The 26,455-nt window shown below is 45.8% G+C and overlaps 1 protein-coding gene across 2 annotated transcripts in view; it reads right to left on the reverse strand.

The window, feature by feature from the left end:
• RABL6 (RAB, member RAS oncogene family like 6) overlaps nucleotides 1–26,455 on the reverse strand; it is a 931,527-nt gene that overhangs the window by 766,613 nt on the left and 138,459 nt on the right. For both annotated transcript variants that reach the window (XM_069609758.1, XM_069609759.1), the window contains one exon: nucleotides 2,721–2,768. In XM_069609758.1, the coding sequence (XP_069465859.1) occupies nucleotides 2,721–2,768 (48 nt within the window). The remainder of the gene's footprint in view (nucleotides 1–2,720; nucleotides 2,769–26,455) is intronic.

A 26,455-nucleotide genomic window follows, 5' to 3' on the forward strand; every position in this document is an offset into this window, starting at 1 on the left:
GAGAAATTTGGGGTTAGGGAAACAGACAGATATACCTACATTCAGATCCAGCACTGGGTAACACATAAAGAAATCAAGAAAAAACAGCTACTAGAGTACCGATGGGCCTGGAACTAACGCTACACGAAGGGGACGAGACAGGAGCCATCTCAAATATTTACAAGCTGTTGGACAGTGCACAAAAGAGTGACTCCTTCCCATACATGGACAACTGGGCAAAAGACATAGGCGACCCCATCACCGAGGACGAGTGGACCCAAATTTGGAAAAGAGCACAGAAATCCTCCAGATGCACAGCCATTAGAGAGACCGCACATAAGATTTGTTTTAGGTGGTACCTGACCCCCTTAAATTTGCACAAAATGAACCCCAATTACCCACCCACGTGCTGGAGAAACTGCGGACCCAATGGAGATTTGCGCCATATGTGGTGGTCCTGCCCCAAGGCGGCCATTTACTGGAAGCAAGTTCTGGGCCACATAAAGGAAATCACAGGGAAACAACTACCAGCAGCACCAAAAGTTATATTCCTGGGCATTACGGTCAAAGACATATATGTGTCAACTGGCAACAACGCAACACTTATCACCCACCTGCTAATGGCAGGTAAGATGACCCTGGCACAAGCATGGAAAATCCCAGAAGGCCCAATAACAGCATGCTGGTGGGTGAAAACTTGGAATGTAATGGCCATGGAAAAGGTAGGGGCTCTGAAAGACGGCAAGTACCTCAAATTTTGGGCAATCTGGGACCCCTTTTTCGACTATGTCTGAGACAGAGAAGCATACTTTTTCAGGACAAACCTGTTAAGAGCGATCCAGAACTGAGCACTGACAAACCAAGATCAGAAACCCTGCTTCTATGCAGAAGTTAACTAGCCAGAACACAACAATCCCTTCGGAAAACAGATGGACTGGTCTGTGTCACTGGGGAACCGGGAGGGGGGAAGAGGGATAGGGGAACGGTTGTTGAAAGATTGTAGTTAAAGTTGAGCTAATGCTCAAATCTACACCTAAAAACTGTAAAACCAATGGTTAAGATGTGGCCTTAGCAAACGCTATGTGTTAAAATTATTCAAATCTTTGGCCAATACAGTATTTGTAAATGATGGTGTCTGAATAAATAAAGTTGGTTAAAAAAAATTTAAAAAAAGAAGAGGCATACAGAGAATCGAACATTTAGAGTGCACCTACGTGGGACAGTACCTGGAAGCGAAGTATACCAGGTCCGTCCAAGTGGACAATAGGTAACGAAGGAACAAAGATCCTGTCAAGCCATGGGAGCAGGGTCTGGGGCCCATATGAAAGAGAGCAAAGCCCACCACTGAAACGCATAAGGGTTGAGGACCCACCAATACAAGATGAATTATAGCCAGTGGACGGGAGCCCAAATCACAAATATCTTTGAAAGTGAAAATTGTGGAAATCAAGACTGGCGGGAGAGTAAACCAGACCCGCCAAGAGACTGGGAAGGATCATTTTTGTGCTACGAACTGGGCAAGAGGAATTCCCCTGAGGATTTTGTGGAACAGTCTTTTGAGAATAAGTGGAACAAGGAACCCAGGAAGAGTTTCTTTCCTGCCCCTCCCCTCACTTCGGGAGAGCAGGAAACTGAGTTATAAGTTTGCTGATTTTGGTGAACAGTGAACATTGAACTATTCATAATTCTTTTGCATAAGAACTGCGCTTTTGGTGTCAGCATCCAGAACGGGAGAGGCCTCATTCTGGAATTAAGAATACACCCTTTTTTCCCCTTTAGATTGAGTGTGTAAGGGACGGAAAGAGGTTTAGACACAGGATGGTGGCCATTTTTGTTTGACGTACATCCTGACCGGGTGCATAGTATTCTTTTATTGAGGCAGGGCAACCCCTCATAGTGGTTCGGGATTATTAGGCCTTTCCCCTACCACCCTTTTCCTTTCTTTTTGTGCAAATCAAAGTTCCTAACCCAAACAAATAATGCCACCTGTGTCTCGTCTCTATCCTTCTGCACCCTCACAATACCTATGTGGCATTTAACTTTCTGTATCTGGGAATGTGAATAAAGAACAATTACAGACATCTAGAAGACATTTAAAGCATAATTAAATGTATACAATTGACAAAATAAATGTTGTTTGCACCTCACGAAAAAGTTACATTTACAGAACGCTATTTGCTAGCTCTTCATTCTCTTGGGATAGCTTCTACCTGCAAGGTGATAGCCGATAACAGGGAACTCGTTTTAGCTCCTGCTCATGAAATCGTAATTCCGACCCCATTGTACAAAACATGATTCTACAATTTCACAAACAATGCAGTGGGAGCTTAAAATATTAGTATAAGGGTTACAACAAAAGATGTGTTTGGTCATACGATAAAGCGCAAAATACACCATCAAAGTGGCACTTTGGCACCAGTAGACGAAATTAAGTAGAACGGAAATCGTGATTACAGAAAAAGAGCCATGTTAAGGATTTTGCAGAATGGCAGGTGTTTGATAAACCCTTTCAGATGGCAAAAGAAATCTAGTGTAGTCATAGACCGCAACATTAAGTTGTATTGAGGTAGAGATTTGACCTCCAAACAGAACTGTCTTTTACTGATCCCCTTTTCAACACATTTTCTTCAGAATCTTACATATGCTTGCCAAACCTTACCATCCAAGCCCATAATTAAACATGCTGGTGGCTGAAATTAGAAAACCGTACATTACAAGGCAAAATAATACTAAAAGCTCACCTTTGTCCACCACGTCCCATACTTCGACCTTGACTATATCATCAGTGGCTGCAACAAAAAGGAATATGACATATGTTACAGCAGACAAGAACCAATAGGAGTCTACTGGATCAAAACAGTGGTGGCTCTTTCCAAATGTTATGCATAGTCCTGCAAGAAGTCACTTTGACAATCCACGTTATTCTGATGAAAAAGGGAGCAAGCCTACACTTACCAGTGGCACACTAATAGATCAATTTCATACCAGGATATGTGAAGGAGCTTTTGGGGACCTCAGAGCTATGCTATGAAGCATGGGTATTCATTATATGGTCTCCTAAATGTTGTTTTGGACTGCAGCTCCAATAGTCCTTAAGCAACAATTTAGTCGGCTTGGGCTGAAGGAGGTTAGGTTCAAAACAACTGGATGGCCAAATAACGATCAAGCACACTATAGAGCGTCGAAGGAAGGGAGAAAAGCAAACACAAAAGAACCGGCCCAAGGACAACATGGACAATTCTAAGGTAATGGCTGATTCGGGCTCAATTATGTGGTTCTAAGGGCCACGTTACGTGAGACAAAACCATTACTAGAGCGAACTAGTGAGGGTTGGCATGTTGAAGGCAAATCAATAGCTTGCATGTTTGGCTGCACTGTCGTGTTTCTTGGCTAGCAGACATTTTAGGGTAAGGAATTTGCTGATTTTGGTATTGGATGTAGGACTTTTTTTTAAGCCAAGCAATGGGTGAGGTCATGCGTTCTAGCCAGATCCTGTGCTGAGCATCTAGCAGGTGCTGAAGACCAGCAACTCCGATTCCAACCCACCCGAATCTCTTGCAGGTTAGTGTTTGCACACACAGAATGCTGATATGTGCATTTCTTTGAAGAAAAGGGATATCAATTTTGATCAGGAATGAATTACAATAACTTTTTCAGAGGGCAGAGCTATTGCCCTGAAGGGTACCTTCACATGAGCACAAAGATGAGAAAAAGTAGCGAGCCAGTTTATGAGGGTGTGATGACTGGAGGGGGTTATATGTACTCCTGCTCTCTATATGGCAGAGAAGAAGCATAGAGCACCCCAGCCAAGATTCTCTATTTGGTTTCGCGGACGATCAATCAAGGCTTAAGCTCTCAGGAGGTGATGCGGGCTGATTCTTAAGTACAGTGTAGTCCACAAGCCGCCTCCACAGAGGAATGTCCACACACTATGTGAGTGATAACACAGTCTTTATATACATAAGGTTCAAAGTTATATACACAATCACAATAACACACTTTAAACTCTGGCAATACTATAATGGCAAATATACACAGGTCTACGGGGTACCACTCTTAGCCATCGAGTCCGTTGAAATGCATCAACTGCTAACAGTTCAAATGGCATACAAATCATATTAAGGATGAATCCACGATGGACACAGAAAGAAAGCAAGTTAAATCAAGCAATGGCAGAACAGTCACCCGTCTGCCTAGAGACAGTTTTGGGTGAGGATCCCCCCCACCTGCGCAACCTGTAAATAAAGCGTATTGACAAGCCCAGTCCAGCTATGCTTAATATAGTCTTGATTCCAAGTTCTACGACCCCAATGTATCTGGTTTCGTAGAGTTCTTCGATGAGTCGTCGACGGGCCCTTCTTGAGTGAACTCCCTTTAAGGCAGAAGCCACAGGTCGTTGAGATTCCGTGAAGAAAAGGTGAACCCTGTCATTGAGGCAACAGCTTCGGTCCTGGCTCTGCTTGTCGACGATCGGTCGAAAACATCCTGCCAGATAAGGCATGCGGTGCACCTCGACTACGATGGTTCATTGCCGCAAAGAGTCAATTAAGAACTTTGGCCCAGCAAGGGCGTCGGTGTCTCTGATCTTCGGGTGGCCGGAAACCCACCGGCGGATTCTCCTCAGTCATCGGCGGCCTGGACTTTCTCCGGCGGGACAAAGCGGTTGCCTGTGATGAGCAAGGGAGTCCTGAATTCAAATGTTTTAGGCAATGGAGTGTTGCGGCTCCTGTTGACCATGATCATCGTCGACGGTAATGGACTTCAATGTCTGCGCGCTTTCTTCTGCGATTCCGCGGCAGTCCCCGTCTCCAGTCGGCAGCCTTTCGACGACCGACTTCCAGGGAGCTTTGGCAAAGATCAGCTTGTGCTCGGGAAGAGGTCTCCTAACCTGGTCCTCTTTTGGATCAGTTCTTGGAGACGCAGCAGCTTTCAGATGGACGAATTAGAGCAGCAGCAATCCTGATCTTCCACCTGGGTTTCAAGGTTAAGCATCAAGTTTCGACTTCAGCTTCTGAACAATTTTTAGCACTGAGAGGCCCCCAGATAAACTGTTCTGTCTCTCACTCTGCTGCATCACACTCGGGCAACCAATCACTCAGAAGGGCATTAATGCTGGCAGCCAATTAGGCTTGCAGTACATTCAGGCCATTCTCCTCCCTCCAGACACTCACAACAAAGAATATGTATTGGGACATGTACCCAGCCATCCTGCAGTCCACACTGCATTCATACCAGTTTCGGCCAGGGCTCTCTCATTCATTGTGTTACATATCAGAAGCCAGACACCCATAACATGAAGTGCATATTGGTCACACACTCCATTCACCCAGGTCCCACCCCAAGGGTGTAACCACAACATACAGTCGCTGGGAAGGCTCCAGCCAGTCTAGCCTGGACTTCCCCACAGTACCATATATGGAACTTCCACCCAACAGCCAGTCAGGGGGAAGGGACAGAATCAGGACTTCCCAGGACTTTGGGAAAGTAAGGTAACGGGCAATAGAAAGCAAGAGGCCCCAGGGGCCATCGTGTCTCCTATCAGGAATCAACTGATTCCAATGGCAGGGCCTGGGTATCCCAAAATGGAGGATACTCAGAGCACCTGTTAAATTCAGCATGGAGCTGCCACCAGCCCATACCCTGCTCTGTTGGCCACACACAGGTGCCCAAAAACATACACTAGGGTACAGGGTTGTACCCCCACCCATGGGTGCCATAGGAGTATCCCAAGGGTCTGTTCACTAAACTAAAAAAAGGAAGAGCTGCACTGCCAGAAGTCCCACATGGACTCCTGTGCAGAAAATAATACAGAACGCACATGATAAAATGACTACAGGACAAGGACAGGGAGGCCCTGCCCCTCCAATGCATTTTCAGCAGCACAGAGGGTGTCAACTAAGTGGGAATATACCAGGGACAAGACAAAACAAAAAAAGCTAAACAAAAACAGGAGACTTAAAGAGGTAACAATAATCTGGAGAGGCAAGTGTTTCAAACTAAAGAGGAGTACTGAACAAATATACAAACTACATTGTTACGTGGAACTGAAGGGAGAGGTGGATTCATGTATGAAAGATAGGGGAGAGGGCGGGGGACCGCCCTCTTTGGAAAGTAGGGGGACATTTTATGCCAAGCTTTGAGGAGAGCCTCAGTCAAGCTGTCTTTGTGATGAGCAGCAGGCTCCAATGAAGCTAAATGAGTTGGAGGAAGAGTGCAAGCAAGAGGAGCAAGGCATAAATTAGTTGAAAAATGGATTAGCTGAGTTTGCAAAACAAAATATACTTGATTAGCAAACGACTTGATAAGCAATTTTTCATAATTATTTTTAATGCCACAGGAAGTTATTTGTATACAGGTGTGGCGAACCGGAAGTAGGACTCAGGCGTTCGGGCATCATTTTCATGGATTGGATTATATTCTTTTACAATTATCTGACCTCTTGGCCAGCTTCAAAGAAAATAACAAATACAAATAATGAAAATGAACTCAAAGTGATAAGTTCACTATTCTAAAAATCAAATGTTCAAGGAAAAGATATTCTTGTCAGGATGAATCAAAACAAAGTAACAAGTCCAAATCATATACTAACCTACCACTTGTAAAGCAACTAAAACAAATTCAAAGGAAGTTCTTCAGATGCCACTGTAATGGCTAAATGTTCCAAATGTAGTTCCAAATAAAATCTTACTTGCAGTGTTTCAGTCTCTCTCTATCCTGACACCTTTGGCTGCACTTTTCACTTGTTTACCCCACTCTGGAGTGTTTATGTTCCCCTCCAGGGCTTCACACACTCTTTCACTCTACTAGGGGTATTTATCTTGTTTGTAGCTTTAATCCTTGTTCCAGGGTATCCTCACTCTCTTCCCCTCCACTGGGGTTTCCTGATTCTTGTTCCCTCTCTTGGGGTATGCTTCATGCTGAGCACGGGGTATGCTTCATGCTGAGCACGGGGTCAAGTCTCTTGCACAACTCTTCAAAGTGGGCTCACCGCCCCTTGGCACTCCTTCTCCTGTCCGTCTCTTGAGGTCACTTGACTCTAGCTCCCCTCTCTCAGGTTATCCACACTCTCACGTCACCCTGGGGTATCTTCACTCTTTAAGGTTAACAAAAGGGGACGAGTCTCTTACATGACTCCTTCAAACTGGCCTCTCCATTCTTGCCTCTTCACTCTGAACAAAGGGGATACATCTCTTACGGCACTCCTTTGCACCAAGTATTGAGGCTGCTCACAGTCCATTCTTCACTGAGGAACTTAACGTTGCCTACACCCTTCCACATTCTAGCACAGTGCCTTTCTTCCAGCTTCTCTGGGCTTCTAGATCAGAGGGGTCTGGGCCTAGTCTCTACAAGGCAACCTTCCTTCCCCTGCTTCAGGCTTCTTTTCCACTGCTTTCCCTTAACCTGTGAGATAGGGAACCAGTCCCCAGCAGCGACAACTTGCATCTGAATTGGCTCTCCTTTTATTCAGTCCTTGCTCCCCTTAGCCAACTACTGATTGGTTAAACTGTCCGGCTTCACCGTTGGTGAAAGTAGTGCCTACATCATACCCTCCCACCTCCCAGGGTAGGTCATCCCCTATTGGTTAGTTTGAATAACAGTTGGATCAATTAGGAGTTCCAGTGATGTCTCTTGTTTAAGAGCTCTGCTCCAGGTTATCTGTATTTTTTCCTCCTGGGTAGATGGTAGGTAAGGTTCTTTGTGTTCCTCTTGCTTCATGAAAGAAGGTTTTATTTTATTTCCCCTTGCTTTTGTGGTGTTGTAGATGTTATTTCATAAATTTAGATTAACTTTCCCCACAGTGCTTACTGGGGAATTGAACCTGGGTCTTCTACATGCGAAGTATCAGTTCTACCACTGCTATTTCAGCGGTACAACTATTCAATGGTGAAGTAGGCTGAAGTCTTTTTACTGATGGTGCTCAGTGTTTTTCCTCTCTCCATGCTGGCAGCACGTCTCGCTGCATGTTGCCAGCTAGATGAGCCGCTCCTCTCCCTTCACGGCTAAAGGGTTTCAGAGATAGGTTACCTCGATTCACCAAACAGGACACATAATCAGCAACAATACAGCTTGTGTCATGTTAAATAAGACATTGTGGCGAGTTTGTGTCTAAGATACAAAGGTTAGCTTGCTAACAGGGTACAACAAAAAAAAGCAATAAATAGCAGACTCTGAAAACAGTTCAGTGTAAGGCTCTTTATAGTTTGGCGCATATGTTGTTTTACAGGGCAGTTTCATCATATGCATCATGCCTGTCCATATGCAGGACAAGCAATGACATGGTTTGTGAGCAGGCACTCCTGATGTTATTATATAAGGTAACTTAAAGACAATACTCACAAGGACGAGAAGTGCCACCTGGAATTTCAGCCAAGCCCAAGGTTATAACAGCAATGCGAGGATAACATAAGACTTCTGACGAGGAATGAGTAGGAACAGTGCTTACAGGATAGTGAGGAAAGCATAGGCATTCACACAGGAACTGGGCATTACAGCACACCACACCTAGCAATCAATAGGGAACTAAGAGAGAAGGTATGGAAAACCAACATTAGACTCCAAGAGAAGGCAAGGAATAGAAGCAGGGGAAATGAAATCACAAGCCCAAACCCTCTCCACTTCCCCCACCCAGGGGAGGAAAGGAAAAACTGCTACACACATGGGAATTCCCCCTCAACGGGGGAGGAGGGGTGGGGTGTCTAAATGATCAAGTTTAACTGCAGAACAGAACAAAGTCACAGAAATAAAGAACACAGACACACTGTGCTGCATAGAAAAGGAAAGCACTGGAAAGTGCTAACTGCAAAACAGAGGAAGTCAGAAAAGGAATCATTAACTTTGAAATCCAGGAACAAGAAACAAGAAACAAGGAACTACACACGAAGTATAAAGAACCAGGAGGAATAGGGGAAGGGGTACAAGCAGGAACACAACAATGATCAGCACTAAACTGAAGCAAGCTGAGGCTTTTAAAGCTGGCTAACGATCACACACCTCAGGTGTGATGCTTGCTAGCACCTGCCAGCCACACGTGTTCCTTATCCTCCATCCAACCTTGTCCTGTAAGGGTGAAGATGAAGCAGTGGGAAAGGAATATTGGGAAGCATAGTGTGAGGGGTCAGAAATGTGAGGCAGACAAGTTTGTAAAGAGCTTTCAACTTTAGCCTTTTTATTAAATAAAAAGGTTGCATAAACGTCTCACTATCCCTACCCTGACTAAGATTCCCCTGCCTCAACCAAACTAAAGGATGTCTGGCTGTTAGGCAGAAACCTGTGCAGTTCCCTTGGGGACCACTGCAAAAGATTTAGGACTACAGGTGTTTGGCAGTAAACCCACTTGGTAGCAGTCTGTACCACACAGATTCACTTGGTAGCTGTGGCTGAGCAGTCAGACTTCTCTCAAGAAGAGTTAGGCAGTATGCAGAGTATACACAATAGGTACAGAGACACAGTAGTACAAACAAACACTGACCAGAGCTTTGGTGTAAAAGTATATAATTATTTATTTAAAAACACACTTGTAATTTACACTAGCAAAAACGAGGTGAGTAAATTCAGCACAGTCACTATCATATATATATACAACCCTATTCACTTATTAGACAAGTCTTAGTGAGAAACACCACTTATTTTCAGACAGAGGTGAGCGCTAAACATAAGATGACACTCTGATAAGTTGTAAAGAAAGGGAGGAAAAAGGCAGAGTTAAGGAAGCACACAAGTTTCAATACTTTTACAAAGAACCACAGTAAGGCAGGATAGGCAGAGTTCTACTGGAGAGCAAGGAAGTCAATTGCAGGGCCCACTCTTGGAGAGAGCACGCAGAAGGGGTTCAGGTTCACACAGTGGGGTTATGCCCAAAGAGTCTTGTAGATAGTTCGCACAAAAAGGATGAAATTAAAGTCAGGAAAAGTTAGCTATGTTGTCCCAGGCTAGCCCAGGTTAGAAAGTCGAGGCTTTACTGTCACCCCGAACGATCTGTCACAAGGGAAGCCAGGCGGGACACAGTACCTTAAGTGTGAAGGAAGCTCCAGCGGGGGCAGTTTTTCCTGGCAGCAGGTGCAAGTCGGTGTTTCGTCCAGAGGAAGAAGAGGTCTCTCCGTGGAGGAAAGATGAAGATCGTTGCACTGCCACGGAAGAAACCAGCCGCGGAGTTCTCCGGTTAAAAAGGTACTACCCTTCTCTTTGCGGTAGTGGTAAACCGTGGTATTCCGGTTGCCAGGGTGCTTGGCACGGGCAAGGCGGCCACGAGATGCTCCTGGAAGGTGAAAAGAAGGCAAAACTGGTTATCCCCACCAGTCAAAGGAAGAAGACTCTCCGGACTGGAGTTCTCCTCTGTCGTAGGGAAAAGTGGTGAGACGGTTCAGCAGGGCTCCACCAGTGGTGTCGTCGTTGCAGGTCGGCTCAGCTTCTCCCTCCTCGGATTTTCAGATCCTGTGGCGACTTCTGAAGTTCCAGTCCCCAAAGCCCTGCTTTTATGCAGCACACCCCCATTCACTCAGCCTAGCTGTCAATCAAACATGCTAAATGGTGAGCCGGCCGGCTAACCACTTGGGCCAATCACACAAGAGTGCGACTTGAGTTACCAAGGTAACTCATTCCAGGGTGCCTAAACCCACTCCTAAACGCCCTGTGGTACCCAGAAAGAGTGGCACCACTTTTGGAGGCTTCTGTGGAGAAGCCCGCCAAAAAGTGGAACAAAGGGCTCGACTTGGGTTGGAGTCACAGAAGAGAACACAAACGCCATTTTAGAATCGAGTTCTGGCAAAAAATACGAACCGGTGAATTAATATTAAATAAATAAACCGGCGGTATGTTCGAGGCTATAAGAATTAAATAATTAAAGTTGGTAGCCTCGAACAATGGGAAAATCCCATAGAGATATATTCGCGTTCGAATATAAAAAGTAGTATCAACTGCCACCAGCCAAAACTCGATCAGGGAGGACGGAGACGTGCCCCTTCGAACAACAGGCCCCGGGGCAATCGAATTGCCCCGACCAGTATGTCCACAATATGATGGTTTGTACTGGTTTCTGTTCATAATTTGGGACTAGCAAAGCCAATGGTGACTTTACATGCCCTGGGAGACAGTAGTCAGTCCCAGGGTATGGAGTCTATGTTGGGGGGTCGCTACGACACCCCTGGGTTACGGCACGGCGGGTGCTGTGTAACCCACATCAAAAAAACACATGAGACCCTATGGAGTAAAAGACCCCATAGCCCATAAAAACACATGGAAAGTTAAAGGAACACCTCAAATCATGTCTAAGAGTGGGAGCAAAAGAATCTCACTCTTAGCAGGAGAGAAAAAAATAAACCCCAAAAATCCAGCAAAGCTGCTGGGGGACTCACTCGGTTTGGGAAATTAGCCTTACAGAGAATTCTCCCTAACACTGGCCCTCACACTTGTACAACAAATAAAACAATAAGAATATATCTGGCAGTTAAGTTCATGAACAGAATACAACATATGATCTGCATTGCAATATAGTCAATGTCTCTTCTCATAACTTGAGTGTATTTGCCTTCCCCAGATCTGAGCAAGGGCTTTCTCCACAGTTCAAATAAAAACAAGGAAATCCGGTTTGACACAAAGTTGAGGTTTTGCATAAAGTCCTGCTGCTTCAACAAGCATGCCTAGAAATTACAAATTCCCACTCCATCTGAAGTAAGAACAAGTTTCACCTTTGTAGCAACAAAGGATGGTTTACTTCAATCTTGACTTCAGAAAGAATGATAACTTTTCTTCAACAATGTTCACAATTCTTATTTCCAATACCACAAATCAATATGAGTTGTTGCTAGAACCACAGTTCAGCACTTGCATCAACTACTACCCAGCTTGTGCCATTGACAGGCTCTTTTGGGCAATGTCTCCTGCCAGCCTACTTCTTCAACAACAAGAACAGAAGTGCCTCACTGGTAACTTCCATCTTCACGTAAAAACAACTTAATTAGACTTCATCAGCTTTAAATTTGTTGTGGGGAAAACAGGTAACCACAGTAGTGCTCTTCAAGACTTCTTGGCAACTATCCTCCTCTCCCTCTGGATAACTTACTCCAGAAGGGCAGTCTGTTTGACACCTTTCTTTCTCCTCTGTACCAACAACCAAATTCTGATCACAAGTTATTCTCTCTTCTCTTCTATCTTGGCTTTGGCAATGTGGGTTGTTCTCAACTGCCGATTTATGTTTCAGCAGTAAGTGTCTCAATATTCCGCTTCTGCCTAGAGTATTGTTTCTTATGTTGGTTTTGCTGTTTTAGTGTATATACGCTTGGCTTGGGTATTGCTTGTAAGCCTTTGGAACAATTACAGATTTCCTGTGGGTTTTTGGGCTGTCCACTCTCTCATGCATTTATTTATACAGTCACTTGCTTTCAACAGGCACAACTTTTGTTGGTTCCGTATAGTTCAGCATTCAAAATTACTTCTATTGGGTGGGCTAGTCCTGGTGTGGTAAGGTAAGGGCGCAGGTTGTCTGCAGTGAGTTTTTTGGAGCTTCTTACTTTTGAAGGGGGGGGCGGGTGAGAGTTTTTTTAGAGCTAGAGGTGATGGGCAGGGTGAATTCAATACAGTTATGGTCGGTCCAAGGTAGCGCTGTGTTGGAAGTGATAGTAGTGAGACACTTGTGGTCTGCAACCCAATCAAGGGTGCAGCCTTTGTTATGTGTGGCGATGGAGATTTTTAGAGACAATCCTAGATCATTAAGTACTTTGGCGAGGGAGGCTGCAGCTTTGTCCTTAGGATCGTTTAGTTCTAGGTTTAGATCCCCAAGGAGAGTCTTGGTGGAACCTTTGATGTTGGTGCTAAGTAGGTGGGTGAGGTGTCCCTGGAAGTCTGATGGGAGGACAGGGGGGGCGATATAGCGTGTGTATGTTCACAGTGCTATTAGGGGACAGTGTCAGCTTTACAGAGAGCATGTCAGAGGTGCTAGGCCATGGATGGCTAATGGATCTGAAGGAGAACGTTTTTTTAAAAATGAGAGCCACTCCTCCAAGGCGAGCTGTTCTGTCTTGTCTGTTAATTGTGTATCCTGCTGGGAGTGCCAGGGCGATGGCAGGGCCAGATCCCTCTGTGTGTCATCTTGCCTCTCAGCCCAGTTTGGTTTGTTGTCCCTCCTGGGACCCTTAAATATCTTTCCCCTTCATGGGATTTCTTGGTTCTCAGTCCCGACTTGGGTGGTTTGCTTCGTCTGTCCATGTAGGACCTGCAGGGGCTCGGGAGCAGTCGTCTTGCTACTGGACACAGCGGGGTGGACCTCATCCGACTCTCGGCCGTGTCCACCATTGGAGCATTACGCAGGCTTCTCTCCTCCTCTGCCCTCCAGGGGGGGCACTGTCTCCAGACTCTGCCTCCAAGGGCAAAGATCCTTCTTTTGCGTTGGCTCGCAGAAGAGTGGTTCTCACTCTCCAGCTCGTTCACTCCAGTTGGCTGACACTCTCCAGCTTTGTTGGCCCTACGAGGCCTTTATCTTCCTTCCTGGGAGGACAGGAAATAGTCTATTGGTTCTGGCCTTTTGGCAACACGTACTGGTCAGAAACCAAGTCAACCTTCCTTGTCCCCTTAAGGAGGGAGTCACCCCAGTGAGACCCTGCTTGCTTGTTCTTAGGAAAAGATTTCCATTTATGTGCAATTTTCCCTCCAGCTGTGTACCCCCCAACTTATTGCTGCCGTTTAACACCATAGTCTGACTTTCCAGGGGAGCCCAGCCTTCTGCTGCACTCCTCTGGACTTTCGCTCACTTCTTATGGGGAAACTGACATGCCCTTAAAACAGTCAGTAAAAAGAAAAATAAGGGTAAGTCACAAGAGAACACACAGGGTAGTGGAGGTTATCCTCCAAAACAGAACTCTGGTTACTGTAAGCCCCCCTACGTCCACAGACCCAGCGGATCTTGTGTGGCTTGTGGAGCAAGTAACCATGTGAAGGGGGAACCCAGATGTAAGGTCAAAACCTTTGGGGTCCACTCTGCTAACCTGGCCTTCTCCTCCTATGAGGAAGAAGAGATTACAGGGGCATCCTTCTCCTCCGATTCCTTCCCCAGTGGGATAGATTCTGAGGTAGTTTTAGTTTCCCTGGGTTCCTGGGAGTCTTAAGTCTCAGGGGCTTATGCGAGGATTCAAGATAATACCAAGCACTACTTTAAAGACAGTGCGCTGTTCTTAGGGATAGTGGGTGCAGTCGAACTGTAGTGGATTCTACCTTGGTAGACCCAGAGGAGGTTGCCAGAGCTCCTCTGATGCCCACTAAGTTGTCTCATGGCCCACATCTCCAGTTCCCAGTGATACTTTTAAATCTTACTTTAAATGGTACATTAGTCAGGATTCCAGTGAGCATTCGGAGAGATGGCCCAGGAAAGGTCTTGCTGGGAAATTATCTCAGAGCCTTAGGGCTTGTGGGAAATACAGCAGAAAGACCCTGCACAAGGTCTCAAACAAGGGCAGCGCTGGCCAAGACCACTGCAGTGCCCAAGCAAAAGGGGAAAGTCAAGGCTAAAAGAGTCAAAAAAGACAAAAGAGGGAAAGAGAATACTCCCCCTAACTCACCACTTGTGTGAAACACTTGTGTATAGGCGCGTTACAAATGCCATATCATATCATATCATATATCAACTACCACTGAGGTGGAGGTAGTTGGTCAAACACCAGGACCTGACGAGGTAGAGGTGTTACTTGAAGTATTTGATCCAAATGACCATCCTGAACTAAAAGGCTTGTTAGTAGAAGGTGGACCTGACAGGGATGAATTCAGTAAGGGCCAATGTGAGTGCCCATCTCTGGAAGGACTAAGGAGACAGGCCTGCTCCTAGCTTGAGGGTGAACCTCCAGGGAAGCATAGGATTTATTGGGAAGGTGGGCTCCTCTACAGTGAGCTTACAGAGTGTACAGAAGGAGACCATAGGAGGCTGGTGGTTCTCCTTGCTGCAAGACCGTTCCTCCTGCAGCTGGCGCATGAAGGGTCCCTTGCTGGTCACCTTGGTATCAAGAGAACCAAGCAAAGGTTATCCATGTACTTCTACTGGGCCAAGATGGGGGTGCAAGTAGAAAGTCACTGCAGGAGTTGTGCCACCTGCCAGTTATCTGGTAAGAGTGGCTCAACAATCCAAACTCCACTGGTACCACTCCCAGTTGTGGGTGTACCATTTGAGAGGGTAGGGACCGACATTGTTGGACCCCTTGACCCCCAAACATCCTCAGGCAATAGGTTTATCCTGGTGCTGGTCGACCATGCCACCAGGTATCCTGAGGCCATCCCATTGAAAACTGACTGCCAAGTCAGTTGCAAAAGCTTTACATGGCATATTTACTAGGGTTGGCTTCCCTAAAGAAGTTCTGTCTGATAGGGGCAGCAACTTTATGTCAAAGTATATGCAGGCCATGTGGAAGGAATGTGATGTCACCTATAAGTTTTCATCCGGATATCACCCACAAACGAATGGTCTAGTTGAAAGGTTTAACAGAACCTTAAAAAGCATGATTGGGGCTCTGGAAGAACCCCAAGGAAGAAAATGGGATCTTCTGTTACCATGCCTACTATTTGCCTACAGAGAGGTACCACAGGAGGGTGTTGGCTTCAGCCCCTTCGAGCTTCTGTTTCGTCACCCTGTGAGGGGACCCTCGGCCATACTCAAGGAGAAGTGGGAGATGCCCACTCCCCCCATTACTTCCTATGAAGTAGACTATGTGCTAGGGCTCCGAAAAAGGATGGTACTCCTAATGGGTCTGGGTAGTGAGAAACTGAAGGCAGGGCAAGCGCTGGTGAAACATTGGTATGACCAGAAGGCTTCCCTCATCAATTTCACACCTGGTCAGCAAATCCTCATCATGAATCCTATAAGGCCTCGAGCTTTACAGCACAAATGGTCAGGCCCTTACACAGTGGTGGAATCACTGGGTGAGGACAACTATTTAGTGGACCTTGGAAGGGCTCATCAGGCTCCAAAAGTATTCCATGTAAATAGGCTGAAGGCTTTCATCCCAAGAGTTGAAATCGCTGTAATGCTGCTGGCTTCAGATTTTGAGGAGGAGGAGTCAGAACCTCTCCCTGTCCTGTTCCAGGACAGTCCTTCAGACAGCTCCATTGAGGTTGTCCAAGTGGCCCCTCAACTGACTGCTGATCAACAAACAGAGGTGAAAAGCTTGCTGAGGAAATGTTCCCCCTCGTTCTCACAGTCTCCTGGTTTGACACCTTGGTGCAAACATGACATTGACACAGGAGATGGTGTGCCTACCAAAAGTAGGGTATACAGAATGTCAGACAAAGTAAGGTCTTACATTAAGACAGGTCAACAAAATGTTGGATCTTGGGGTGCATTAACCCTCTCGTAGTCCTTGGGCCAGCCCAGTGGTATTGGTTCCAAAAGCAGGCACTTCTGAGTTGAGGTACTGTGTGGATTATAGGGCTCCGAATGCTGTCACCAAGACAGATGCACACCCCTTGCCTAGAACAGATGAGCTAGTGGATACTTTGGGTGCATCCAAATACCTCAGCACATCTGACCTCAGTGCAGGCTATTGGCAAAAAGCTCTTGCAGAACATGCCAAGGAGAAGACAGCTTTCTCAACACCAGAGGGTCTTTACCAGTTCAGGGTAATGCCTTTTGGGTTGAAGAATGCCCCAGCCACTTTCCAGAGGCTTGTAAATCATGTGTTGAATGGGTTGGATGAATTCTGTTTTGCATATCTGGATGATAAAGCAGTTTTCAGAGCCACCTGGGAAGACTGTGTGAAACACCTTAGGATTGTGTTGCAGGCTCTTCAGAAGGCCCACTTGACCATAAAGGCCAGTAAGTGCCGGATTGGACAAGGATCAGTGGTCTACATTGGACATGAAGTAGGTGGAGGGAGGATACAGCCTCTACCCAGTAAAGTACAAGCAGTACAAGACTGGCCTACTCCCACTACTCAGACCCAAGTGAGAGCCTTTTTAGGACTCGCTGGGTACTACAGAAATTTAATGCCAGACTATGGCACCATAGCTGCCCCTCTGACTGCTCTCACCACTCCTAAGAAACCCAAGAAGGTAACTTGGTCTGAAGAGTCTGAGAAGGCCTTAAGTGGCTTAAAAGACTCCTTGTGCCAGGCCTCTGTTCTCAGGGCCACTGATTACCAAATACCTTTTATTGTGCAGACAGATGCCTCTGACACTGGTATAGGAGCTGTACTGTCACAAGTAGATGAGAAGGGTAAGGATCACCCTATTGGCTTCATTAGTCGCCAGCTTAAGGCCAGAGACCTCAGATGGTCCATAGTAGAGAAAGAATGTTTTTTCTGGTGTGTGGGCCCTATGGACACTGAGGCCCTACCTCTATGGGACCCACTTCACTGTGCAAACTGACCATAAGCCCTTAAAGTGGCTAATGAACATGAAGGGAGAGGATCCAAAGCTTTGACTTCACTATTGAGCATAGGCCAGGTGTCCAACATAGCAATGCTGATGGGTTGTCCAGAAAGTTCAACCGACCTGAACATGAGACTCGTCCAGGGGTGGATTAATTCCCCCTGTCCTTGGTCTGGGAGGGGCAAGTGTTAGGAAATATTTCCATTTATGTGCAATTTTCCCTCCCGTTGTGTACCCCTCCAACGTATTGCTGCTGTTTAACACCATAGTCTGACTTTGCCTGGGGAGCCCAGCCTTCTGCTGCACTCCTCTGGGCTTTCACTCACTTCTTATGGGGAAACTGACGTGCCCTTAAGACAGTCAGTACTGGGAGACTTTGTTTCCCTTAGTCCTTTTCCAATGTTGCAACTTATCTGCAACATCTAACAAGTGTACAATGTACCTTCCAGTACAGTACACTTGGGTCTCTTAGTCATTTCCAAAGGCCCTAGATACTCTGGAAGGGTTTTTTAGGAGATGTGTCACAGACAGGGCTGGTGGCAGCTTATCTTTTCATGTGATTGTAACCTTTTCCAGCCAGGTAAACCGCGATTACGCGTTTGGCACAAATAGGTGGCCTGGCTCCAAAATGGCCATACCACGAGGTTCTTTGTCCTGTCCTTTGGCCATCTTGCCCCTTCGCCTTCCCCAAGTCGAGCCAAGTCAGTCCTTATTTGGGCATGCATTTTCCAGCGAAACGCCAAGCTTTATTGGGCTTCTCCATGCCTTGTGCGTGTGCCTCCAGGATGTGGGCTGGGGTGTCTGTCCCCAATACACATCCTGGGTGCCAGAGAGTCTGGAGTGCTGTGAATGCCTGGGACCACAGTGGTACGTGATTTGTCCACGTATGGTATGCCTGTATGCGAGCAGATCTCCCATTGGGTCCTCTTCAATTTGGCGCGAAGGAGATTCTGGAAAACAGAAGCCCCCAAACACCCATACCATGTCGATCTCTGGAGTTCTCACTGAACGAAGGATAGGATCCAAGTCTCCTGAAGCTAAGAAGCCGAGTTGAGGAACCGCTGGTGACCCGCTGGAAGGTTTGGCACCCTGAGCCCGCTGTCGTCCTGTGGGACCCCTCCGCATCTGGACGTCCTAGAAGGTCTGCAAAGACGCTTTGACCCATTGGAATATTGGAACCAACTATTCTCGGCACCTTCATCAAAGCCTGCAAGTAGGCCTTCTCGGAAGTGTCCCTGGACCAACCAATGGGCTGACTAGCTTGCGCAGGACCTTTGCTCTTTCTCCGCCGCAGTTTTGAGGAGGCCCTCGAAACTTGGCATACTGCTAGCTCTGTGTTCACGGCACCCTCACACTGAATTTCGTACACTTGGCGTTCCCAGGTCTGAAGTGAGACGAGTGCGCCAGAACCGGAGCATACGTGGTTACTGTGTCACCCAGCCGTGGTGATGACCTTTGCAGGTGCGCTGCATTTGTGCCTCTCTTGCCCCTGAAGCCTGCTGCAGTGAAACTGGCCTGATCCATCCAACAGGAGCACAGAAATCGGCACTGTCCCATTTGGGAATTATCACTATCTTCGTCGCTGAAAACCGCAGAGCTGCCAAATTGCTGCACTTGGACCTGCAACCGAAGTGGACTCAACTGCCGAAGTTTCATCCGGAGTACGCCGAGGGACGGTGAGTACTCGCAACCCTAGCCGGTGGGCCCTAGCGCCTCCATCCATTTTTATGCACAAGAGGCCCCAGGTGGCCCCTCTTCTTTCCACTACTACTGCAAACTAGAAACTATTGCGAACTCTTAGAATCGACTCTGCCCTCAAGTGGAGAACCTCCTCGAATAGTGGGGACCTATTCTTCATCGCCTCACCCACCTTCCCGAGTTGCTACAGACCCTTGAAGAGGCCCTGTTTTGCCCATCTGAACTACCGCGTGTGCTTGCATTGCATGTACATTTGAGCATTAGGCTCCCCTCTTCTTAGGGATTAGACTGCCTCTTAGTTAGGAGTGTGTTGGATACAGAAGGAACTAAAGACTACTTGCACTGCCTGTTTCCTTCCCCTTTAGGTTGTGGACTCAATTTGTGCATTAACCCTTTAGACCGCATTGGTCTCGTATATTTGTATTTAGATTGGATTGTGTTGGTCTAATAAGTATTACTGTGTTATGATTTGTGTGTTTGAAACTCATAGGCCTTGAACAAAATCTATATGTATTTTAAATATATCTACACCTGACTGGGAGTGATTTGTAAGTGTCCTTTACTCTGTGTGCTCGTTGAGGTCTTTCAGTCACCCTCAACCCTCCTGAGACCTAATCTTGACCGCCGCCAAGCTACCTTGATTGTTCTGGCTTGTCCAGAAGGTTACCCTGTTCCAAGAAACTAGGCTGGCCTCCTGAACCTCTGCCCATCAGGTCAGAGTTCAGAAATCCATATCTTAACACTTGTCCTGTAGAGGTGTTAAGCGGAGCTGGCTCACCACACTGGTCCCATGGGGGTGGCTCTCCCTTGGGGAGAGGGGACGAACTCCTTTGATTCGTCACACAAACCTCTTGTTTAACATTGCAAATTGTGAGGTGACACTGCTTATTGTATGCCTTGGAGTAGCTATAAGGGGGGATAGAGGGGGGCATGGGAGAGTGCGTTTGAGTGTAGAGACAAAGCAGAAGGAATGTGTGGCTACAGATTTTATTTATTTTTATTTATTTTACATTTATAAAACGCTCAAACAGCCCGCAGGCATCGAGGTGCTGTTACAGGAATTGTTTGTTTTTCTTAGTTGCGTAATTGTGGTTTTTTTTGTTTGTCGTAGTTACTTACGTATTTATAACGCGCGTAAACACCCAGAGGTTTCTAAGCGCGGACCCGGGGATCGAACCTGCTGTTGCTTCGTGTTGTCTTGCTTCCAAGACGCGCACGCTGCCGCTGAGCTATCCTCCCGGGACGATGGCTCCTGAAGGTTAATTGGGGTGCAATGGGGAGGTCAGTGGAAAGGGACTCCAGGAGAAAGTTCATGTCAGGGAAGGAAGTTCATGTCAGGGAAGGAGTGAAGAGTACCAGGGGGTCGATAGAGGGGCAGAACAGTCATGGGCCAGTGGTGAGGGCCTTATTTATAAGGAGGCCCACTCCATCGCGCTCTCTCAACTGCAAGAGTGTGAGAAAGTTATAGTCAGTGAGGAGAGTTGCTAGTGTAACAGAATCATGAGAGGAAATCCAGGTTTCTGTGACAGCAAGAAGTCGAATTTGAGGGTGATGAAGTCAAAGCAATCAATGATGTAGGAAGGGTTTCAGAGGGATTGTGCATTCCAAAGGGCAGGTTAGAGTAATATGAGGTAAGAGCAGGAGTAGTGTGGTAGATGAGGGGGAAAGAGGAGGTGGGAGATCCTGGGAGAACAGGAGTATTGGGTTTGAGGGGCAGGAGGAAAGGAGAGAGACAAGGAGGGGGGGGTGGGAGTGAGGTACAAGTTAAATCAAGGTGTGGCTGAAGGATACAAAGGGAAGAGTACAAGGAGGAAGAGAGAGAAGTCAAGGTGCATCATGGAGGGTAAAAGAAATAGGAACATCAAGAGACAGTGAATAACAAGTGCAGCCCAATAGAGAGAAGGTAGGTAACAGAGCTGAGAAGCTGAAGGATATACAAGTACTCTGTTGCAGTTTCAAGTACCCCCTCCACCCTCCGCCACCCCACCCACCGAAGCATCAGCGGAGACTGCACAGTAAGTCCTGCCCGATTGTACACAGGCAACGTAACAAAAAGACAGAAGCCGAATTGTGCTAGTAGAAAGAAGTTACTGTCTTCAGCATTATGACGTTTATCAAAGCACATTATTTACATGTTAGTGGAGAGACAGAAATAGTGACAGGAAAAACCAGACACTATGATGTTCATACTAGGGCAACGAGTCACCTCATGAAGCCTGTATGACAAAGACTTGACAATGTTAATCCTCACTGAGCTAATAGATGGAAGGCTTCGGGCGCATCAGAATTTATCAGGAATGAGCTGATGACATTTCCACAGTGAACTGTGCCCATCTTTACCCTGAGCCAGGTGTCCAACTTGGGGTTTTCTGTAAGGCACCATGTTCTCACTCTGGCTTAATCTATCCTATTTCCCTCTGAACCAAAAATTAGCTTAGTTTCCTTATTTTCCGGGGGCCTGAGCCAAGCCCACTCCCGAAACTGTCCAAATCAACATGCATCTGGGTTATAAATAATTGTTTGGCAGACCCTTCATAAGTTTGCCAACATCTTATGATCTGCTCCTCTTTTTAAGGTATTGACAGTCGCTGTCCTGTCAAAAACAGGCACTACATGACCTTATTTCCCAAAGATCAAGAGTTCATGAACATGTTGCTGGAGTTATCTTTTGTGTACAACATCTTCAGAGTTAAGCCTACTTCATGCATGTCCTCGACAAACATTGTGGCCTGTCTCATTAGTGGCCCTAGTTGAACAAACCGTGGATTCACTTATGAATGACTATGTCTGAAGCCTGTCCTCACAACACTTTCTCGAAGAGGTTGAACTGTGGGGCTCATTGCTCGACATGGACAGAACCGAACTATGTGGCAATTTATAAAACACACTCCAGAGGCAAATTCTCCATAGGAGGGCTTCTGGGAGCAGAAGAATGTTGCACTTGGATGGTAAATGAGAAAAAGGAGTGGAGGCCCAGAGATGTTTTGGAACAAACCGTAATTGTCAATTCTCGGATGGCAAGTGTCCTGCAAATTCTCGCCTTGCATTTAAATTACGCATATTGTAACAGATGGTGCATGAAGATCAGGAGCTCATCTGTGTTTGCTTGACACTTTCAACATGCTGCAAAATCCATATTATAGAGTAGAGTTAGATCTAGCAATGCCCACTGATCAAGTTATGCAGAGATTGCAGTATCATAACATGGGAAGTAAAACGTTAAGCGTTTAGTCATGGGTAAAGGGTCAAAAAGCAATTCCAGTGGTCAGTAAAAAATCCACCTTCACCTGGCTTCAGAGAGCCATCCTTTTCCTTGACCCACACACGCTTCCACCCCACCACTTACTAGGGAGTACATTAATTGCCTGGCCCATTAATTCCCTTCCTGCCCCCAACTACTACACATCCAAATGGCAAAGAATGGATTCAGTAGAAACAGTTGCCCCATTACGTTACAGTCAATTAACTGTCAAGCTGAATTAAATTCAGGAAATTCTCATACATCAAACAGTACTTGAAGTACTGGAATTCGAGTAGGGAGAGCACAACCATGAGAATGCAAAGAAACATCTTGAGAAATCATCTCCCGAATGGATATACTTGACGCAGCACAACACCACCACCACCACCACGTCACTATAAAGAGGACTGGAGGTAATCAAAGAGCCTACCAAAAAGCAAACAGCAGTTGCCAGCAGGCCATGATTTTACAGTACTCTCATTGCCTTGATATTGTTCACAAAATACAGAATGGATGTTGAAGGAAAGCTGAAAATAATAATGCACTAGTGTTAAAAAAAAAGTATAATTAATAACAGGGTGAGGAAAAAAACTGAATTAAAATAGGGGATCATAGATGGGGAGCAACCGACTAAAATCTGTGGTTTCTCACTTCCTAGCTAAGTGTTCTAACCTCAGGTCCATCAACAACAAGCACACATAGACCAACTTTCAGCCCAAGACGCCCACACGCATTGTGGACAGAGCATGTTTGTGCAGACACAATGGGCTTGGTTTAATGACAAAGACAACTTGTAGTGAAAGGACAGACAGAACCTTACACAGTTGTAGCCACATTGCAGCAAAAGTTTGGAGCCAAAACAGTTGCACGTGTGTCGATGAAACAGCAGTTTGTATATTTATTTTTCTCCACCAATCAAGACACATCTCATTCTCAAGTAAAGTACCAATTAAACTTCTCCTGAGCTCTGCTGCACTTCACCAGGTTTCAAGGAGTTCACATTCTCAAGGCCAGGCCTTATGGTTGTTAGAAATTGGTGGATCAGAAACATGCAAAACACTAGAATACCAGAGTTTGGCCACGTCCAGAGTACTGCAGCCCAAAAAGAAATGTAGTTGTCTGAAAGCCACATAAAATATATAGTTGCAGTGCGATAACCAGCCATTTCAACCGGGTCTGGGGATTTGGCAAAGCACTGAAGCAGTAAAGTAGAATTACCCAATTCACGTGGATAAAAGTTGGCTCCAAATCTAGAGAGGCGATAACCATGCCTCCTCCAAAATTAAAATCGTTTTTAAAAAGAACAGACACTGGGCTGTGGCCAACCAGAGTAAGGAGTCAGACTCAATGAGGACATTTGAAGCATGGTTTTTTGGGGGGGAAGGGTTTAAAACAAAGAAAAATGCATATCTGTCCCTACTGCCAAGAGAGATTGCCCTACCTACAAAACTAAACTAAGGGTGCCCATCCGTTGTCTACATCAAAAGTAGTCCTTAGTCCAAAACCTAGTCACCATCTGGTCCTACCTGTCATAAAACGAACACATAAGCCAGAGCACTATGCTTCCAGCTCAAGCTTACTCTGCCCAAAGTCAGTCACTGTAATATCCATTGAGATAGCATTTTCGATCCAAAACAAAATGTTCTCAAAAACTTCAAAGAAAAGTCTTCAACTACCCTGCCACCCTCCCTCGTGTTCCTCAGGAAAAGTTGAAGTTCATGATAAAACCAAGACTTTGGATTTCTAAGAGGAGGAAGGTTTCCCTTACCCTTCATCACCGACATGGTCACCACTGATCATTAATCGGGTTTCTAAGGCTCCCGTAACCTGCATGTCTTCATTCTTTCTTGGAAATCATTATTTAAGAGGAGGGATACTTCCCTTATCCCTTCTCCACTAACTTGTTTGTTCTTGGGCCTTTGGTTTAACTGATTGAACCCTCCAGGTTCGCTTCTTTTAAGAACTCTGAAAATGGCTCGTTTTTCTAGGCCTCTTCAGACCCCCTCAGACCCTTTAGCTTGGGTGGCATCTTTGGCCCTGGCCAATGTTCAAAAGTCGTGTTTCTAGGGCTCCCTCAACCATTTTTGTCTTTCTTCTACTCGCCTCCCTCCACCCTGGTCAACTCTGGTACCTTCTCTGCCGTCTGGTGTGCTCCAGTGGGGGTGGCATCTCAACAGAACTTTTTAGTTTATTCTTCTCAGAGCAGAGGATTCGTTCCTCAGTTCACCCCTGGTTTGGGAACCGGTTTGTGGACTGCAGGCCCACCACGGCTGATCCTCCATGCGAACACTGGTTCTGCGGTGTAGCACAGCTCAGCCCCATCAGGAGGATCTCATGTCAGAAGCCTGCCTCCCTGTATCATTCCTTTTTTTGTTGGATCTTGGTGTGAGAGCAGAGAACCCAGTCCTCCCCTTGTATTTGGACTTCAATCCCGATACTGCTCACTTTGCTTGGCCTCAGCTTCTTAGGGTCTGCGCATTGCTGTGAGGAGCAGATGGCTTCTCCCTGGCACGTCCACTACTGTCCACACTACAGCCGGTTCCGCGGTTCTGCGTGGCTGCTCCCCTTGCCGACGTCCTCCAAGGCAGGATATTGGTTCTTTTATCTTTGTCTCTTGTTAGCTTGCTCCTATAACAGGGAGGGGGCATATTGTTCACCACAGGTTTTTAAGCATGTAGAAAGTTCATCATTACTGTGGGTCAGACACATGGAAATATTAATATTATCTTGAGCCAAATGGATAGAGGTAGTGTCGAGATTACTTATTCCCATGTAAGACGGTGAGATCTTATGTAGAGGGAGTTCACCATGGAAATGGAAGTTCTCGTCTCCTATGCAGGAGTCGCTTCCAATAATAGTCCCGGTTGCCCAAACTCGTAGGGAGGGTTTTGCTTAGCGGCTTCACCTCCCTAGACTCAAATGGTGTGGCTCCTTCTAGGGGATAAGGGACAAAACCCCTGGATTTGTCACAGATGATAATATGCAATACACTTTTGCAGAATTTATCTGAATTATTTAGTGTTCTCCAAAGACAGGTAATTACTGTAATAACATCAAAACCAACATGTTCCATCAACTTCATCCAAGAAAAACGCAAGTACCTCAGAAAGAAGATATGTTTTTCCCCCATCAATGAAATAATCTGTGAATGTCCATGATTAGCCTTGCCTCAATAGTTAGACGAGGGTTGGGTGGGTCTGCTTGGAAAAACAGTGGAATCTTTTGTATATATGATTACTGAGAAGTTGCAACAATAATGTATCATTCGTAGATGGTGCTTGAATTGTAAACAGTGCAAGAGGTACCTGGTGAAGAAAAGTGTCTACATGTGATCTGGGATGCTCTACGAAAGTTGTCCTGAAAATGAGCAAATATACAAGCATTTGACTCGCAATGCTACGCATCGAATGTTTTGTATGCCCTCGAAGTCAAGAATATCATTTAAGACACTTTGGCATTACATTTCTTGACATTCATATAATGCATGCTGGAAAGAGAAAGGACAATTCACTTACAATATTACTTCAGAATTTTGTACACTTCCATGCATATAACCTCATTTGAAATTCAATCAAACCAATGTCATTTCTTTTACATCTTTAGGGCTGATCCATTCAAAGTAATGAATATAAAATGTTGTTTGAGAATAAAATCAAGCTATAAGAAAACTGGCACAATAGTCTTCTAAATAAGTTTTTTACTAGGACAAATTATAATGTATTTAAGGTGTTTTGTAAAGTGCTACATAGGATGTCTTAAAGATACTTTAGAGTACACCTCTGCTGAGAGAATGGAGTACACATGTTTTAGTACCATTTCTTAAGATGCTGGGCGGACCAGATGGCTAGAAACAAGAAACCCCAGACTGTCGTCAAGAAGGGTTTCATTTGCAAATAGCTATCAGTATTGGGAGGATGAACACACACTAGCTAATGGATTATTAACCACCACCCTTCAGGGTCAGATACCGTGACAGTTCGATGTCAAGGTTTTGATACTAGAACAGGACGTGCTGGTCCAGATTGAGAGTAAGAGAAAGTCCATGCTGAAACAGAGCACGTGGAGTATTTCTTTAATATATTCTAAGGTGGGTGGATTTTTAAACACTACTTCAGGTCATTCCAAAGTGAGAATTCATGGTCTCTACTCTTTCACATTCTTCCACGTTGAAGTGCTGCAGCACATCACTGCCACCTT

Source organism: Ambystoma mexicanum, chromosome 8 (assembly GCF_040938575.1).
Source record: "Ambystoma mexicanum isolate Mex_15411 chromosome 8, UKY_AmexF1_1, whole genome shotgun sequence".
Lineage (NCBI taxonomy): Eukaryota > Metazoa > Chordata > Amphibia > Caudata > Ambystomatidae > Ambystoma > Ambystoma mexicanum.